This window comes from Ursus maritimus, unplaced genomic scaffold (genome assembly GCF_017311325.1).
Source record: "Ursus maritimus isolate PB19 unplaced genomic scaffold, ASM1731132v1 scaffold_6, whole genome shotgun sequence".
Taxonomy (NCBI): domain Eukaryota; kingdom Metazoa; phylum Chordata; class Mammalia; order Carnivora; family Ursidae; genus Ursus; species Ursus maritimus.
The window spans coordinates 2,983,300-3,000,208 of NW_024426774.1; the positions used below are offsets into that span (position 1 = coordinate 2,983,300).

Genomic DNA, 16,909 nt, shown 5'->3' on the forward strand with positions numbered 1-16,909 from the left:
GGGGGGGGGTCAGAGGGAGAAGCAGACTCCCCGCCAAGCAGGGAACCCCATGCAGGGCTTGATACCGGGACTCCTGGATCATGACCTGAGCTGAAGGCAGACACTTAACTGAGTCACCCAGGCACCCCTGTTCGTTCTCTTTCTTGATTTATACCATCATTTTGGTGTCGCATATCTTCCAGGAGCTTCCTAAGAAAAGGGTACATGAGAGGCAAATTGAGATTTTTGCATATATGAAAATGTCTTTACCCTACTCTTAAACTTGATTGATAATTAAATTTTCTCAGCATTTGCAGGCATTGCTCCATTGTCTTCTGGTGTTTTGTGTTACTGTTAGAATTTGAAGTCATTCTGATTTTTTATCCTTTGAATGTGACCTGTTTTTTCCTCTAGAAGATTTTAGGATCTTGCTTTTGCCCAGGTATATCCATTAGGAATGTGTCGGTACATTGAACAAATCCATACGACTGAAAATCTGACAAACAGCGACTTAAATAAGAGGTGTATTTGCTTCAGTCAACAAAAAGGTCATGGATAGCATCCTGTGGGTGCTGCAGCTGCTTAGTGATGCTCTCAGGGAGCCAGGATCTTCCCAGTTTTCAGTCAGCCCCCCTGAGCCCAGGCCTTTGTCTTCATGCTTATCGTCTGCTCACAAGATCGTTCTCTTCTGTGTTGCGGAAAGGAGGACAGAGCCTTGTCTGTCCCTTGTTAAAACAACAACAACAACAAAAAAAACCCAAAAAAAACAAAACTCTGGAAGTCCTACCCACTGGCTTCTATTTATATCTCACTGGACAGAATTGGTCATGTGACCGACCTGCCTTCAAAGAAATATGGGAAGGTGGCTATTTTAACAGAGTACATTGCCAACCCGAGCAGGATTAGGATTTTTTAAGGAAGAAGGGGAGAATGGATATTAATAAGAAATACTAGTTTCTGATATACTGGTAGTTTAGCTACGACGTTACACTTGGTATACGTTTGTTATCCCACTGTGTTGGGCCCTTCAGTCCATACATTCCCAACTCCCACAGTCCTACTGCTGTTCTCTTGATCGCATTAATCAGGACCCCATCTAAGAAAAGCAGGGCGTAGCTGGCCAGAGCAGGTCATGGTTGGATATTAATTCATTATGCTTTCTTTGCATGATCCTTTAAGGAAGCTGACCTGGTAACAACTCATGAATTGGGACACAACTTTGGAGCAGAACATGATCCGGATGGCCTAGCGGAATGCGCCCCAAATGAGGACCAGGGAGGGAAATACGTTATGTATCCCATCGCTGTGAGTGGAGATCATGAGAACAATAAGGTATGTATCTTTTGGAGCTTTTTTAGGTTAGGAAGGAAAGAGGCTATGTTTAATTATAATGAGAGCTCAGAAAAGCCTTCCATTCCACAGATGGAACTGCAAATTATGAAGTACCATCAAACTTGGTTGTGTGTTTTAGAGTGAAATATGATCCATCGAAGCTGTCAAAATTAATTATGTTGATTGGGGCTATATGGAAAATTAGCGATAGTAAAGGCTCGTGTTGGAGTTGTAGATGGCAAGGTCTGGTGCAAGTTAAAAATTTCATGCCATTTCTTTCTTTTTTTTAAAGATTTTATTTGTTTGACAGTGAGAAGGCACAAGCAGGGGGAGCAGCAGGGGTAGAGGGAGAAGCAGGCTCCCTGCTGAGCAGGGAGCCTGATGTGGGACTCGATCCTAGGACCCCAGGATCATGACCTGAGCCAAAGGCAAACACTTAACCGACTAAGCCATCTAGGCACCCCAGAAATTTCATGTCATTTCTTATACAAGCTGTTGTTCTTTGAACTCTACTTAATTTGCATGTTTTCATAAACTTTTGCAACAAAATACATAATTTGCCAGACTACAAACCTCCCGTGGGAAAGGCCCTCGCTTGTCTTGTTCACAGCTCTGTCTCCAGTGCCTCGCAGGGTACCTGGCACGTAGTAATTTGTTGAGAAAATAAATGAACAGTTTGCTACCAGCGGTTTCTGAGAGTACACGAGTCCCATGGGAGAACCGTTAAGCGTGGCTACGACTGACTCTTAGAGTCTGACCTGAAAGTGTTCACAGGCGTCTGGTTGGTGCATTTCACTTGAAGTTAAGCAGCGAAGCATCATGAGGAGAATGTACTAGCGTTGCTGCCAAGTTAGAGAGGTCTGACTCTGACCGGGAAGGATGAAGTATCTCTCCTGATGCCTTTTTAGAGCCAGGCCATGGCTCTTTAAAGCCTGGCAGGTAGCTAGAGGAAGGGATTACTTTTGTGTTTTCCTGGCCCTGACACGGCTTTTGGAAGTTTTTTTCTCGTGTTCTTTTTGTCATCTTTTTCCTTGGCTGTTAAGGTGGCTTTGCACCTAAAGTTTTCTATTTCCTCCGCTTGATGGCTTGCGCCTGAGGCGCTCTGCACGCCTCGTTTGCCTATTCTTCTGATTGTCACATACCCTGTTGAATTTTCCACTGTTTTTCAGAGTTGTCTCTGCATTTCATTTTTTTTTTAAGATTTTATTTATTTGACGGAGAGAGAGACAGCCAGCGAGAGAGGGAACACAAATGGGGGAGTGGGAGAGGAAGAAGCAGGCTTCCCATTGAGCGGGGAGCCTGATGCCGGGCTCGATCCCAGAATCCTGGGATCAGGCCCTGAGCCGAAGGCGGACGCTTAACGACTGAGCCACCCAGATGCCCCTCATTTTGTTTTTTTAATGATTGATTTATTTTGAGAGAGGGAGAGAGAACGTGCTCACGAGTGGGATGAGGGGCAGAGGGAGAGAGAGAATCTCAAGCAGACTCCCCATGGAGCCCGACACGGGGCTCAGTCTCACAACCCTGAGATTGTGACCTGAGCCAAAACCAAGGGTCAGATGCTTAACTGACTGAACCACCCATGCGCCCCTGTCTCTGCATTTCTAATCATGTACATTGTAGCTCAGTGCTATTCTATAGAAGGTTCTGGGATGACGAAAACATTCTAGCCACAGGTGGCTATTGAGCACTCCAGATGTGACCGGAGAGACCAAGTAACTGAATTTTAAATTTTGTTTTATTCATTTTATTCTTCTTAAATTCTATTTTATATAAATTCAATAGTGATTGCCTAGGGCTGGAGCTGGGAATGGGAACTAACTGTAAAAGGACATGAGGGACCTTATTGGGACAAGAACATGTCTACAAACTCATTTATGGTGATGGCTGTACCACTTGGTAAAGTTATTGGAAATCACTGACTTGGACACTTGAAATGGGTGAATTTTGTGATATGTAAAATATGCCTTAATAAAGCTATTAAAAAGCAAACAACAACCCAATATTGGGGGCAGAGGGGAAGTGGCGAGGGTACAGAGGAGTTAGGAAGCCATGAGTTGATCATTGTTGAAGCTGGTAAGGGGCATATGGGTGTTCACAAGACTGTTCTGTCCATTTTGCAGCTGTGTGAACATTTCTCTAATAAAAAGTATGAAGTATGTGATGAGGAAAAAGAACTGAGATAGCCACGTTTGGCTCCTGGCTGTAGTATTAGTGCACTCTGTAGTCATCTGCTGCTTTGTTATGAGGATGGTGTGGATACTTCGGGGGAAGTTGTCTTACTTTACAGACTCTTCCTCTGCAAGTTCTCCTTAGTGAAATTTCCCTGTGAGCTCTTCCATGGCCTTGTAATGACTTCTAAGGAGACTGGTGCCTGGCCAGAGCCTTTTTTTTTTTTTTTAATTCAGGAAGTGGAGGCATCTGGGTGGCTCAGTCGGTTAAGCGTCTGCTTTTGGCTCAGGTCATGATACCCTGGAGTCCTGGGATCGAGCCCTGCATTGGGCTCCCTGCTTAGCGGAGATTCTGCTTCTCCCTCTGCCCCTCCCCCTGTTCACTCTCTCAAATAAATAAAATCTTAAAAAAAAAATAAATTTAGGAAGTGGCAGTCTATCCACATTGAGCATAGAGCTTACTTTTTTTAAAAAAAGAATAAAACAGATAACTCTTGGGGCTCCTGGCTGGTTCAGTCAGTAGAGCACATGACTCTTGATCTCAGGGGTGTGAGTCCAAGCCCCATGTTGGATGTGGAGCTTACTTAAATAAGTGCGGGACAAGTAAAGGAAGTGCTACTTTATCAAAAAAGGACAATTTTCTCCATTTATTTATTTTGTCCCAAGCACATCATATTTAGTGTCTTTTCTATTTGTTTGGTTTACCCAAGTAGTGATTTTCTTGTAAAAAGATACTGGGTGTCTTCTAATCTACATTTTAAATGAATTCCTTAATAAAAATGTTTGTAACTAGATAAAAAGCGCTCCAGTTTCCTTGACCTTGATGGGCAGGGCTGGCACCTCCCCCAGACAAGCTGCTGAGCAGTGATGTGCCTCGGAGTCGCTGTGGTCAGATGGCGCGAGGGGAGTGAGCTCGTAGGAGGGTTTGTTGGCACAAGAGGAGAGAGTGTGGGAAGGGTGCAAAGAGAAGGCCAGAGGTCTTCAGGGAGCGTGAAAACCATGTTCCTCTTCTCTCTGCCCAAGGGCCCCGCCACTCGGGGTGTGACTCTGATAAGTTAGTGAGGAGGCTTCTCGCTGCTTCAGTGGGAATTCTGATTTCTGAGCATCTGCTCTCCCGTGAGTGAACTGTTAAAATTGAGTTCATGAATCTGCAGTGCTCGTGAGTAAACCCAGCAAATTCTAACTGCCCGAGGCCTAGACTGAAATAACCAGACCCCTTAAATATCTTTACCCTAGAATAAATGGGAAGATCCTTAAAAAAAAACAAGCCCATTTAGTATTTTCTGTGTAGGGTGATAAATTTAGATACCATTCTAAAACTAATCCTTTCCGTATCTGATCAACAATCACAGTTAACCTTTGGGGAGGGTCCTGTGCTCTCTGCTCCTCAGGGGCTTCCTGGCTCTCGTCTGGGGCAAAAGTGAAGCCATTTTAGCAACTGTGCAGCAATTGTGGAGACCCTGCCTTAAGAAATCACTGCACAAGTTTTCCTCAAGTCTTTTACTCCCTGTCTTGCTAATTTCAGATTGGTTTCGGAAATGGACTCCATTTCAGAGCTCCTGGTAAAAATCCCCAAATTTATCAGGAAGCCATTTCCCTGGTTCTGTATTGCAAGTAGAGAAGCTAGGGTAGAGGCTTCCTTTGGGACATTGGTCACTTGTAGAAATCTAAAAATCATGGAGACCCATGTGAATGTTTAGGTAACAATTTGGATTTTTATCTTTTAATAGACGATATGTAATATCCTACCTCTTACTGTGCTCACCTATTTAAAAACTTGGAACATGGGTCGTTCGTATACACAGCCAGGGAAAAGAGAAGGAAGTAAATCAGAGAGAGACTCCGTTTTGCATCCCAGAATCCTCATGTCCAGGAAGGTGATGGCGCGTGCCGCCTTTTCGCCGTCACTGCAGCAGCGCCGGGTGCCAGCCAAGGGTCTGGTGGGGCCGGGGCGTGGGTCCTCTTGACGGGCCTGGCCGGGATGCATGGTCTCAGTGTTTGTACAGCTTGCCTGGGAAGAATTCTAGGCTCTTGACCAAATTCACACCAGCTTTTGGGCACCCTACTGCGGGGGACAACTTGATTCCGCATAGCTGGCCTTTTGAGGTGATGGTGATGGAATCTGACAGACCTTCAAGGTGGCTCTGACTGTGGCTGTTAGAGTAAGAGTTTGTCTGTAGAGAAGAAACACAAACACTACGTGGGAATGACGTATTGTTCTTTTGGTTCCTTTGTGGCCTTTTCTTTTGTAAGATGTTTTCAAACTGCAGTAAGCAGTCCATCTATAAGACCATTGAAAGTAAGGCCCAGGAATGTTTTCAAGAGCGAAGCAACAAGGTGTGTGGGAACTCCAGGGTGGACGAAGGAGAGGAGTGCGACCCGGGCATCATGTACCTGAACAACGACACGTGCTGTAGCAGTGACTGCATGCTCAGGGCGGGCGTGCAGTGCAGGTGAGCTCGGGGCCTGAGAGTCGGGAAGGGGCGGTGCTGCGTGGGCGTGTTTGTCTCTCTCCGTCCTTTACAGCAGGAAAACTTTCTGGGAAGCAGTGTGACTTTATGTCACAAAACCTTTAATCTTATAGACGTTTTGATTCAGGATCCCACAGGTCAGAGTCTTTTCTAAGGAGATGCGAGGGGTGATTAAATGAGGATGTTCACAGCTGCTTTCTTTTATAGCGACAAGATATTAGACCCAATCAGAATGACAGTCCTGAGATCTGAAGTTTTGTGTTTCTATTGCATTCTATGCAATAAACAGTGTTGGAGAATACTGTTTAATGGCATACGCTAAATGCAGAGGAAGCAGGTTACAAATTCGAAGGTACCGATGTTTCCATGTTGCTGGCTGGTGCTGGCTTAGTTTAGAAGGAAAGCTTGAGTTTATGGTGAGAAGCAGATGCGTATTGTCGTCGTAGATACTGATGGCAACTAGGACTCTGGCTGCCTAGTTTCCTCTCTGTGGATGGCCTTGCAGGCCCATGTCTTCCTTTTTTTTTTTCCTTTTCTCTCTTTTTTAAAATTACCGCATTAATAAAAACCAAGGATACCAAGGTGTTCTAAGGCGGAGTCCCCTTGGACCTTTCTGCGCTTCCTGCCTACGTCGCTGCTGCCTCAGGCCGCAGTAGGAAGCGCGGACAGAGTGTAGGCAGGTGGGCTGGCGTCTGGGTGGCCCAGCCGGGAGGCCTTCCCTGCCATCTTCAGGGCCCTGTGTCATGACCGTAGCGTTTGCCGTGGGGCTGACGTTTGACTGGACCTGTGTCTGCTCTACCTCTGCAGTGATAGGAACAGCCCTTGCTGTAAAAACTGTCAGTTCGAGACTGCCCAGAAGAAGTGCCAAGAGGCTATTAATGCTACTTGCAAAGGCGTGTCTTACTGCACAGGTGAGTCCTGCTGCTGCTTCTCTTGGGATGCTTTGCTCAGGTGAGTATGTGTATGTTTGAAACAACACTGTATTTCGTTCAGATGAAAACAGTCTTCCCAGTCATACTCCTTAGTTTGAGATGCACTTCCCAGTGGTCGGTGCCGGACCCGTCCTGCTTTCTTTCTTATTACTTGCCTTTCGTCGACTTTGTTCCCATCACCTCGTTCCTATTACAGGCCGCGCTGTAATGCGTTTAATATTTGCCTGGGTTTGTGTATTTCCTTGAAAGATAATATAGTGTTTTTTTGTGTATATATGTGTTTTTAATAGGCCAGGATAATACTCTAGATCTTTTTTTAAACTCAGTGCTGTGTTTTTATGAATCATCTCTGTCGTGCCGTCTGTCTTTGTCTGTATCCATGTCTGTACATAGTTCATTGTTTGGGGCACCTGCTGAGTTTACTTGTGTGACGTAGTGTATTGTACTCATCTGTTCACTAAGTGATGGCTTGGATGGCCTTCATCTTCTGGATACCGCAGGTAGGACTGCGACAGACAGTCTCCCACGCCTCTTCAGGTGTGGTAAGGGTTTCCTGGGTGCACGTGGAGGAGCGGAATTGCTTGCTCATAGAAAGCAGCCCTGCGTTGATCTCTAGAACAGCGGTCCTGGTGCGTCCGTCATGTGTGCAGATTCCCGCGTTCCAGTGTCCTTGTCAACCCTCCCTGTTACCCAGATGGTCTTTATTTTTTTGCCAGTCTGATGAGGGCAAAGTGATCTGTTCTCTGTATTTGCATGTTTCTTGAACATCTCCCTTTATCTGTTAGCCATTCAGATTTTTCCTTTTATGAATAGCCAGTTCATATATTTGGTCCTTTTTAAAAATTATTATTTATTTGTTTAAAGTAGTCTCTGTGCCCTACATGGGGCTTGAACTCACAACCCTAAGATCAAGAGCTGCATGTTCTGGGGCGCCTGGGTGGTTCAGCTCTCTCGGTTTTGGCTCAGGTCATAGTCTCAGGGTTGTGGGGCTGAGCCCCACGTTGGGCTCTGTGCTCAGCGGGAAGTCTGAGATTCTCTCTCTCCCTCTGCTCCTACCCCCGATCATGCATCCTTTTGTGCACTGTTGTGCTTTCTCTCTCTCAAGTAAACCTAAGAAAAAAAAAAAGGAGTCGCCTGCTCGAACAGCTGAGCCGGAGCCAGCCAACAGGGTGCCTCGATTTGGTCCATTTTTAAAAACTGGGTTTCATGTCTTTTTGCTGTGTTGATTCGGAGGAGCTGTTGTACGATAATTTGGTTTAGAAGTTGCACACACCTCCCTCCTGTTGTCTTTGGCACAGAAACCTTAATTTTAATGTAATCATATCTTGCTGTTGTGGGGTGTATATGTATTGTTTTGAATTGTGGACAGTTACAGAGATCTTTCCCACAGCTTTTTCTGTTAGGTTCATAATTTTACCTTCTACAGTTAGGACTTTAATCCATCTGGAGCTAATCTTTATATTGACTGTGCATATTTTCCGAATTCTGTCAGTTCCTAAAAGATTTTCAAAGCTCTGCTCTTAGGTACATAACTGGACATAGTCTCTACATTTTCTTGATCTGCTCTTTGTTTACCAGTATTTTAATGTTGCTTTTTGACCTTTGTGATTTTTTTTTTGACTTACATATTTTAGTTAATAGTCTGCTACCCCAGATTTTTTTGGTTCCTATTTGTCTGGTGTATCTCTTCCATTCTTTTATTTTTCTATCTTTCTGGGTTTTTTGGTTGGTTGGTATGGTTTTCTTAACAGCTTTATTAGATTCAGTTAATATAGCATATTGTTCATCCATTTATTTATTTTTTTGAAGATTTTCTTAGAGAGAGAGCGAGAGCCCATGCATGAGCGGGGAGGAGAAGCCGAGGGAGAGGGAGAAGCCGACTCCCTGCTGGGCAGGGAGCCCCATGCCAGGCCTTGATCCCAAGACTCTGGGATCATGACCTGTGCCGAAGGCAGACGCTTAACCAACTGAGCCACCCAGGCGCCCTGTTTCCCCATTTAAAGTGTAAGGTTAGTGGTTTCTAAGGTGTTCGCGTGTGCAACTACCAACACAGTGTTAGAACGTTTTCATCACCTCAAAAAGAAACCTGTGTCCTGTAGCCATCGCTGAATCCCCTCATCCCCCCCAAACCCCAGACAGCCAGTAATCTACTTTTTGTCTCTGTGTATTTGCCTGTTCTGGACATTTCCTATAAATGGACTCCTACAGTACATGGCACTTTGCAGCTGTCTTCTTTCCGTCAGAATCACGTTTTCAAGATTCATCCGTGCCGTAGCGTGAAGCAGGACTTCGTTTGTGCTGATTGCCCAGTGATCGCCCGGTGTGTTAGGATGGGCCACATTTTGTTTCATTCGTTCATCAGTTGATGGACTTTCGGATTATTTCCACTTTCTGATGATGAATAACACTGCTGCAGACATTTCTGTGCAAGATTTTGGGTGGTTGTATGTCTGTCTTTCCCCTGTCTAGACCCAGGAGCAGAATTGCTGGGTCATGCGGTAACTGTTCCGTTTGCGGCGCTGCTAGGCTGTTTCCCCAGGGGCTGCGCCACTTTACATTCCCACCGGCAGTGTCCGAGGCTGCTGTGTGTCCTCATCCTCAGCAACACTTGTCTTTTTGATTCCTCGTGAAGCTTTGTCTCAGTTTGGTTTTTCCTTTGGCTTTTCAGTGTGCATTTTATCAGATGCCACTCGTGACGTACATCCTGAGATCTGTCTGCATGACCGCAGTTTGCCACTTGTCAGGAGCCGAGCGTCTCAGTCAAGCTTCACAGTTTCTAGCTGTGCTCTATGTTTCAGTCTTTATTTTAGTAATAAAGCAGATTCAGAAAAATGTTCTTAAAGAAGCATAAGCAAAGCAATTTGAAAAAATTCATTCATTCTTATCAAATAGCCCTTTGTTCCCTTGATATTTATATGAAGGAGCAGCGAGCAGAACATAAACTCATTAGAAGGACTCAGCATCAGCATCACCTGGGACCTTGTTAGAAGTGGACATTCTTGGTCCCCTCCACCTCCCCACCCCCCGGCCCAGTGCCCCGGCAGCTCTGAGGACGGGCGCAGCGATCTGTGCCACGAGCTCCATCTGCCCGCTGGGTCTGCCGCACCCTGAGCCTCGAGAGCCCAGTGAGCTGGTGGCGCTGTGTTTTTAGTGCTTCCTCTGTGTCTGAGGCTGTGGTATTGGCGCTCAGAGAGCACATGTTCAGCACATCCTCACGAGGCAGTTTGGATGTACATGTCAGGGCGGCAGCCCACCCCGAGAACACCATGCGGTGCGGCCTCTCCCTTCACCGGCGTGCTGCCCTTCCCCCGCAGCCTGCTGTCAGCGGCAGGTGTGTTGCGTGCCGGTCCTGTTGATGCAGAACGCCCAGTGCCGTAAGGGGTGCGTCAGACCGGAGGCATGTGTGGTGTGCCCGCACTAGGGTGTGGTGTGTATTGGGTGCTTCATGGAAGAGGCTGCTTTTGTTTGAGACAGGACAGGTTCCTTTAAGTTTCCTGTCAGTGTTCCAGTGACTTTGAAGTCCGAGTTCTTTCGGACTCTGTGGATGGGTCCCATTCGACAGGTGGAAGGCCAGGCCTCCATCTCTGGTCACCGTCTGCTGTTTGCATGTAGTAGTTCTCTTCTTGTGGTCATGTTTAACTGCGTGTGTTGCTCATTTTCCACAATAAGCCCCTCATTCCATCCTCTCAGTTGAATTTAACATCCTTCTGTGGCTTTTGTCCAGAAGAATCATTGATTCATTTAAGAAATATTTGTGGCATACTTACGGTTTGTGGTAGGGACTGGACATAAGTTTGATTCATTAATAGATTTGATCTTTGCTCTCATGGAGCTCACCAGTCTGTGAGAGGGGAGCCAAAAACAACATCACATAGGTGTAGATTGAGGGGTGCCTGGGTGGCTCGGTCAGTTGAGTGCCCAACTCTTGATCTTAGCTCAGGTCTTTTTTTTTTTTTTTTTTTTTAGATTTTATTTATTTGACAGAGAACACACAAGCGGGGGACAGGGGTGGCAGGAGAGGGAGAAGCAGGCTCCCCGCTGAGCAGGGAGCCCGATGTGGGGCTCTGTCCTAGGACTCTGGGACCATGACCTGAGCTGAAGGCAGACACTTAACCGACCGAGCCAGGTGCCTTCAGCTCAGATCTTGATCTCAGGGTCGTGAGTTCGAGCCCTGCTTTGGGATCCTTGCTGGGTGTGGAGCCTACTTTAAAAAAAGAAAAAAAAAGATGTAAATTGCAAAGTGTGTGCTTGAAGGAGAGGAGTAGCTGTAGCAGGGGAGCGTCGTGGGGTGAAAGTAGGGCCCCAGGAGGTCTGAGGGTCTTCGAGCCAGATCTAAGGGTGAGAAAAAGCCAGCCAGTGCCCTCCAAGGTGGAAACGAGAACATTCCAGGTAAACCGAACAGCGTAGTTACGGTTCCGAGGGAGAGACCCTGGAGAGGTGAGGACATCGGAGCCTGGCTGAGGTGGGGGCTCAGGAGTGGCCGTGGGTGAGGTTGGAGGAGCCTGGCCGGCCGCTGCTGTGAGCCTCCCCGCAGAGCTTGATTTTCAGTTCAAGGGGCGGCTGTAATGTCTGCTTCGTAGATGTTACATATGTACGTACTCTGTCATATGTAGTTCTGTTTCACCATAAAAAGGTAAAAGCAAAATGTTCAATAGTGGCTGAGGGGTGGTTTGGGAGCACGGGGACCCGCACCACGCAGGGCGGGGTACCCAGCCAGGCACTTGATGCTAATCGGCTGAGTGGATGTGGGCCACTGGCGTCCTGCTCCCGGGTCACTTCTCACTCTTTGTGAAGTGTGGTGCTAATGTTTGTGAGAATCAGAGGCCTGCCCCTGTAGGACTGCTGGCCATGTGACTCATGGTGACCTGTGTGCTTACTGCGTGCTTCCAGGTAACAGCAGTGAGTGCCCCCCTCCTGGCAATGCTGCAGATGACACGGTGTGCTTGGATCTCGGCAAGTGTAAAGATGGGAAGTGCGTTCCCTTCTGTGAGCGGGAGCAGCAGCTGGAGTCCTGTGCGTGTAACGGTGAGCACACGTCCGCGCTGTGTCTTTGCAGCAGGAGGGGAGACGGTCTGTGTCTGCCAGGCCCTGTCCCTCCCTCGGGTGGCCCAGCAATACAGGCTGCTCGCTGCTGGCCGGGGTGGTGGTAAGAACGCAGCCAGGGTCGGGGAAGGGCAGGGTGGTCTGTGACAGCTCTCCGGATTCAGATCCTGGCACCTGTCTTGTGTGTGAAAACTGGCCTGTCGGTCTTCCTTCTTGCTCCATTTTCAGACCATGTGCCCGGCTGAGGGCTGGGAGAGGCTGAGTGGGTAGATGGAGGTCTGTCCTCACTGCGCCCCGCCCGCCGTGTCTTACACACTGTGAACGCAGCAGGAACCGGCTGCTGCTTACCCGCAGTGAACGCGGACGTTCCTTCAGGACTACAGCGGGGGCGAGCTGGTTCCAGGGTCTGACCCTGTCAGGGAGTTTGCTATTGTCACCAGCACTGAGCCTGCTGCCCTGTCTCCCTGCCAGATGTCTGGGGCAGGGGCCTCACTTAGCGATGGTTGGTGACATCATGCTGGCCTCTTAGACTTGTCCTCAGGTTTCCACCTTCTATTTTTGGAACTCCTGGGTCTGAGAAGGGACCTTGGGGACTGACGAGGCTCCAAGCTTCCCACCCTGCCTCCCCCCCCAGAGGGTTCTGTTGCGTTCAGAACAACCCAGCAGCCAGAGCCACTAGGTCGGGAACTCCCCGTGCATACGGCGGAGGCAGCGGCTCTTCCAGGGGAGCGAGTACATATGGAAGCTAACACACGGTAGATGCCAAGTAAGTCATTTCCCGAGGGAGTGGCAGGAGGCTTGCGATGCCTTGGAGAGACACATGGTAAATGCCCAGGAAATGCTTGATCAACGAATGAATGATGAAAAGGTTTTTCTTCTCCCATTAAAGCGGTTTTGCTGGTTTTTGTGTTCTGGTTGATTTCAGTTCCTCCCGAGTAAGTGTAACTGTGGACTTCTTCTGGGTCACGTACTGTCCCGAGTTATGTTGCCAGTTGACTTTTTGGGCATTTCTGCTGTTGGTGTGTGTTCCACGAGGCTTATGTGGTGCCCAGTTGGTTCTATGACCCCACGTGCTGTGGGCAGTAGGTCTAGATGGAGGGCATCTTGGTTTTGGCCGCTGTGCTCACATCACACGTCCTCTCCCTCCATCTGCCCCGGGCTGTTCTGTTGAAGCTGTGCTGGCTCTCGCTAGAGCCTTGGTTCTCCAAGGGTGTATTTGAAACGGAGACGCCAAGGGTTGAAATCAGTGTAATAAGAATGTCGGGATGAAGGGAAACATTGAGTATCATAAAGGAGTTGAAGTAGAATAATTTGGCTTTTAATCTGTTAAAGGAAACTCTTTGGTGTAAATTGTTTTTACCTTGTGGCCTCTCTGAGGATCAAGGAACCTGAACTCAGAAGTTAGTCTTTGGGGGTGAATGAGGGATAGTTTGCTATTGAAATGAAAAATAAATGCATTTCCTTCCCCGTTGGGAGCGGGGTGGGGAGGAGAGGAGGGAAGCAGGAGCGTCAGGTCTGCACTCCAGCTGCCCTACATTCCCTGATTCTGTTCCAGAAACTGACAACTCGTGCAAGGTGTGCTGCAGGGACCCCTCAGGCCGGTGTGTGCCCTACGTGGATGCAGAACAGAAGAACTTATTCTTGAGGAAAGGAAAGCCCTGTACGGTGGGCTTCTGCGACATGAATGTGAGTGCTTACTTGGGTGCAGCTTTTTCTGCAACAGCCAGACAGGCAGTTTTGATATTGTAAAGACTTGATTTTGCCAGTGGAAGGAGTCCTGCCACGCTTTCATAACCCACTGCTTGCTCTTGTGTGCACGGCCACCTGGGGGAGGCGGCCAGGTGCTCTTGGGAAACTGGAGTGCACTCTCTCCAGAGCAGGGGACCCCGAGTCCAGTGACTGGGTGGGACCTAGGGGGCCTTTTTGGTAAAGCTCGTTCGTTTTAGGCAGTGTTAATTACTTGGTTTTCTAGACTAATTATAAAATTGACTAAGATTGTGAAATCACAAGTTTTGATTTTGAAACCAGTGCTGATACAGGGAAGACCAAGAGGTGGCTTGACGCACCTGCGTTAGACCCTCTTGTTCTCTAGAGAAACACCTAGAGCCACAGAAGAGGATTTAGAGGGGTTAGGCCAGCTTCCCTGGGCAGTCAGTGTTCCTCCTGCTCACTGCGCACGCGTGTGTGTGTGTGTGTGCGTGTGTGTGTGGGGTCAGTAGAGGTCTTGCTAGAGGACCTCGTCTTAAAATTGGTTTTCTCAAGTTTCGTTTCCTGGGACTTCTAAATTCACGTATAAAAACGGACTAATTGTGGAAGTGTCAGTATACAAGTGTGTCCTGCTTTCTTAGGTCCTGTGTCAAAAAATAGGTCATCTGAGGGTTTGATTTAATGAAGCCTTTTCACGTCCGTTACTTGTGCCGCCAGGCTGCTGCTAAATGCAGCACTTCTCGGGGCAGTACTGTGTGTTTCCTCTTCATAGGGCAAGTGTGAGAAGCGAGTACAGGACGTCATCGAGCGATTTTGGGACTTCATTGACCAGCTGAGCATCAATACTTTTGGTAGGTGATTTCCCTGGGTGGCTCTTTGCTTGGAACTGAGCCAGTTTCGGTGATGACATGAGAAAAGTGTGCTTTCGGATTAATATGTTCTAATCCTGCAACAGCAGATGGAAATATTCACAGCTTTTGTTGAAACAACTTTGTCAGCTAAGATGAAATGGACTCCTAGCTCTCCCCGTGTAGTGCAGATGCCCGATTTTCAGACAAGGAAAGTCTGTACTTTGTCAAAATGCTGACTTCCTTCTTTAACAAATGAACACCTGATACCATAAGCATGGTCCAGTCCTATAGATTGTAAACCTGAATCCTATCTGATATAAGCATCATTTAAAAGTGGGCCTCAAAACAAAAAGTGGGTCTCAGATTTTGCAGAAGCAGCAATGTATTCGGTCTTGCAGGGTTCATAATTTATAGTCACAAAAGTAATACCCGGATAGCAACAACTTTGTCCCGTTAAGCATCGTTGCGAGTAGTAGCCCTCTCTGTGCTTAGCGCCTCACACCGTCACTCCGGGGATCGTGTTGAGCACTGTGTGACATCATCTGTTCTTCTCCGCAAGTATGTCAGGGGTGTGTCTGGAAGAGCACCTGTGGTTCGGGGAGGTGGCCCAGGCTAGCATAGGTGACACCGACACTACTGAGGACCGCCTCAGTATTATTACCACCTGGCCGGCTGTCTATGGCATTTGACACAATGGTAATATGCTAAGAGCATTTAATGTTGAGTGTCTAAAATACTTGATCAGAACATTCACTTTTTGGAATTGTTCGCAGGGAAGTTTTTGGCAGACAACATCGTAGGTTCCGTCCTGGTTTTCTCCTTGATATTTTGGATCCCCTTCAGCATTCTTGTCCATTGCGTGGTAAGTTGCCAGCTTGCAGGTAATAAGATATTTTATTAGAATTTTGTGCAGTTCCAATCTTATAACTTTCAGAAAAGATAAAATTTGCAAGATCTGACCTATGTTTCCAGTGACCTTTTTTTTGGTGTTATTCCCTGGGAAAAGTTTAGCTAATTGTTTTTTAAAAGAATTATGCTTTTTGTATGTGGATATTTGTTCTCATGTATAATTTGAGGAGTATTATACTTCTGAGCCCGGGAGATTGTTTCACTGGATTTGCCGAGGACCTCTGAGTGAAGCTTTGAAATGAGCATTTCAGGCTTTTTTATAATAGAACAAATATCCACCTCAGCATTCCAAAGATGGCGCTCCTCTACCATGCAGAGTCCTGACCTGATTGTACGGGGTGTTCAGATCTTCCCGTCTAGTAACAGGAAGCAATCTTTATTATTCTCCTTCAAAATGAGTAACAGCAAACATGGTGAATTGGGCTCTAATGATAACTCCTTGTGATTTATAAACTTGGGGACTTTAAACTCTTTTCTTACAACTCCATTCACCTTGCTTCTATGGGAAAATGATGATTTGTCTGCTGTAGAGATGAGAAATCAGACCCAGGCTTGTGCTCTGGAACTCTTGGGCAGTGCCCCCTCATGTGAGCACTTGGAAGATTCCAGCACAGGTACCTCTCATGAGTCTTTACTGCCTCTTTTTCCTTTCCGGTCTTGCCGGGGCCCTCTCACGGGGTGCGTGTGGAGAGGGCGATCTAGGGAGCAGCCCTGCTAAAGCAAAGCCGTGTTAAGAGGACACAGCCGAAGCTTTGACAGGTGGCCGAGAGTGCCACCGATGATTGTTTTTACTTGCGAGGCCAGTCCACTTTGCGTTGAAAGTTGCCCGTTGTGGACCGATGCCTGACCCTTGGTTTTGGAGCAAAGCCGCTAGATAGGAGGGAGGGTGGTGCCTTGCCGCTGACCACAGAATGTGTGAGGGCAGCGGGACTGGAAGCCAGGCCTAGGTTTTCAGGCTCTGCCCCCCGCCTTGCCCAGTGTCATGTTTCAAGTCGGGCAGGGGCCTGAGTGGCGGATGGAACCATGTGTTCAGCCTCCTGTGGAAGTATGATGTAGGGACATCAGGCTCGGTTCCTCTAAGAATTTGGGCCACGGTAAACTCAGACAGCTGAGCGTCAAGGCCGTGGCGGGCTGGGGCATTTGGAGGCCAGTGCCAGGGGAAACTGCACACAGCATCCCTCACCCCCGGCAGCTGCCCCCGCGGTCAGCACTGCCCTGGTCTGACCCCTGCACACAGGGACATGCCTTTGGGGAAATGTAGAATTGTACTGGAGCGTTCCTTGACTAGTTCCTTAGTTGACACCAAAACACCGATGGCCTCAAGGGCAAAGGAAGCACTTCCGGGCTGGTGGCAGAACTCGTGAAGTTTATGTAAGAAATTCTCGCCTACTAGACCTGCTACCACTTGCCACACCCATGTTCTGCGGTGGTTCTTTGCTTAGGGGCAGCCTGAAGGGAAAGCGCGCGGAACTGAATTGTTTGTAAGAATGACCTTTCCCCGCTCGTTTCCCTTC

General features: G+C 47.6%; 1 protein-coding gene across 3 annotated transcripts in view; it reads left to right on the top strand.

Annotated features, from left to right (window-relative positions):
• Positions 1-16,909, top strand: part of ADAM17 (ADAM metallopeptidase domain 17) — a 50,621-nt gene that overhangs the window by 31,499 nt on the left and 2,213 nt on the right. For all 3 annotated transcript variants that reach the window (XM_008705372.2, XM_040622818.1, XM_040622819.1), the window contains 7 exons: positions 1,159-1,311; positions 5,736-5,935; positions 6,761-6,864; positions 11,776-11,910; positions 13,484-13,614; positions 14,408-14,486; positions 15,260-15,348. In XM_008705372.2, the coding sequence (XP_008703594.1) occupies positions 1,159-1,311; positions 5,736-5,935; positions 6,761-6,864; positions 11,776-11,910; positions 13,484-13,614; positions 14,408-14,486; positions 15,260-15,348 (891 nt within the window). The remainder of the gene's footprint in view (positions 1-1,158; positions 1,312-5,735; positions 5,936-6,760; positions 6,865-11,775; positions 11,911-13,483; positions 13,615-14,407; positions 14,487-15,259; positions 15,349-16,909) is intronic.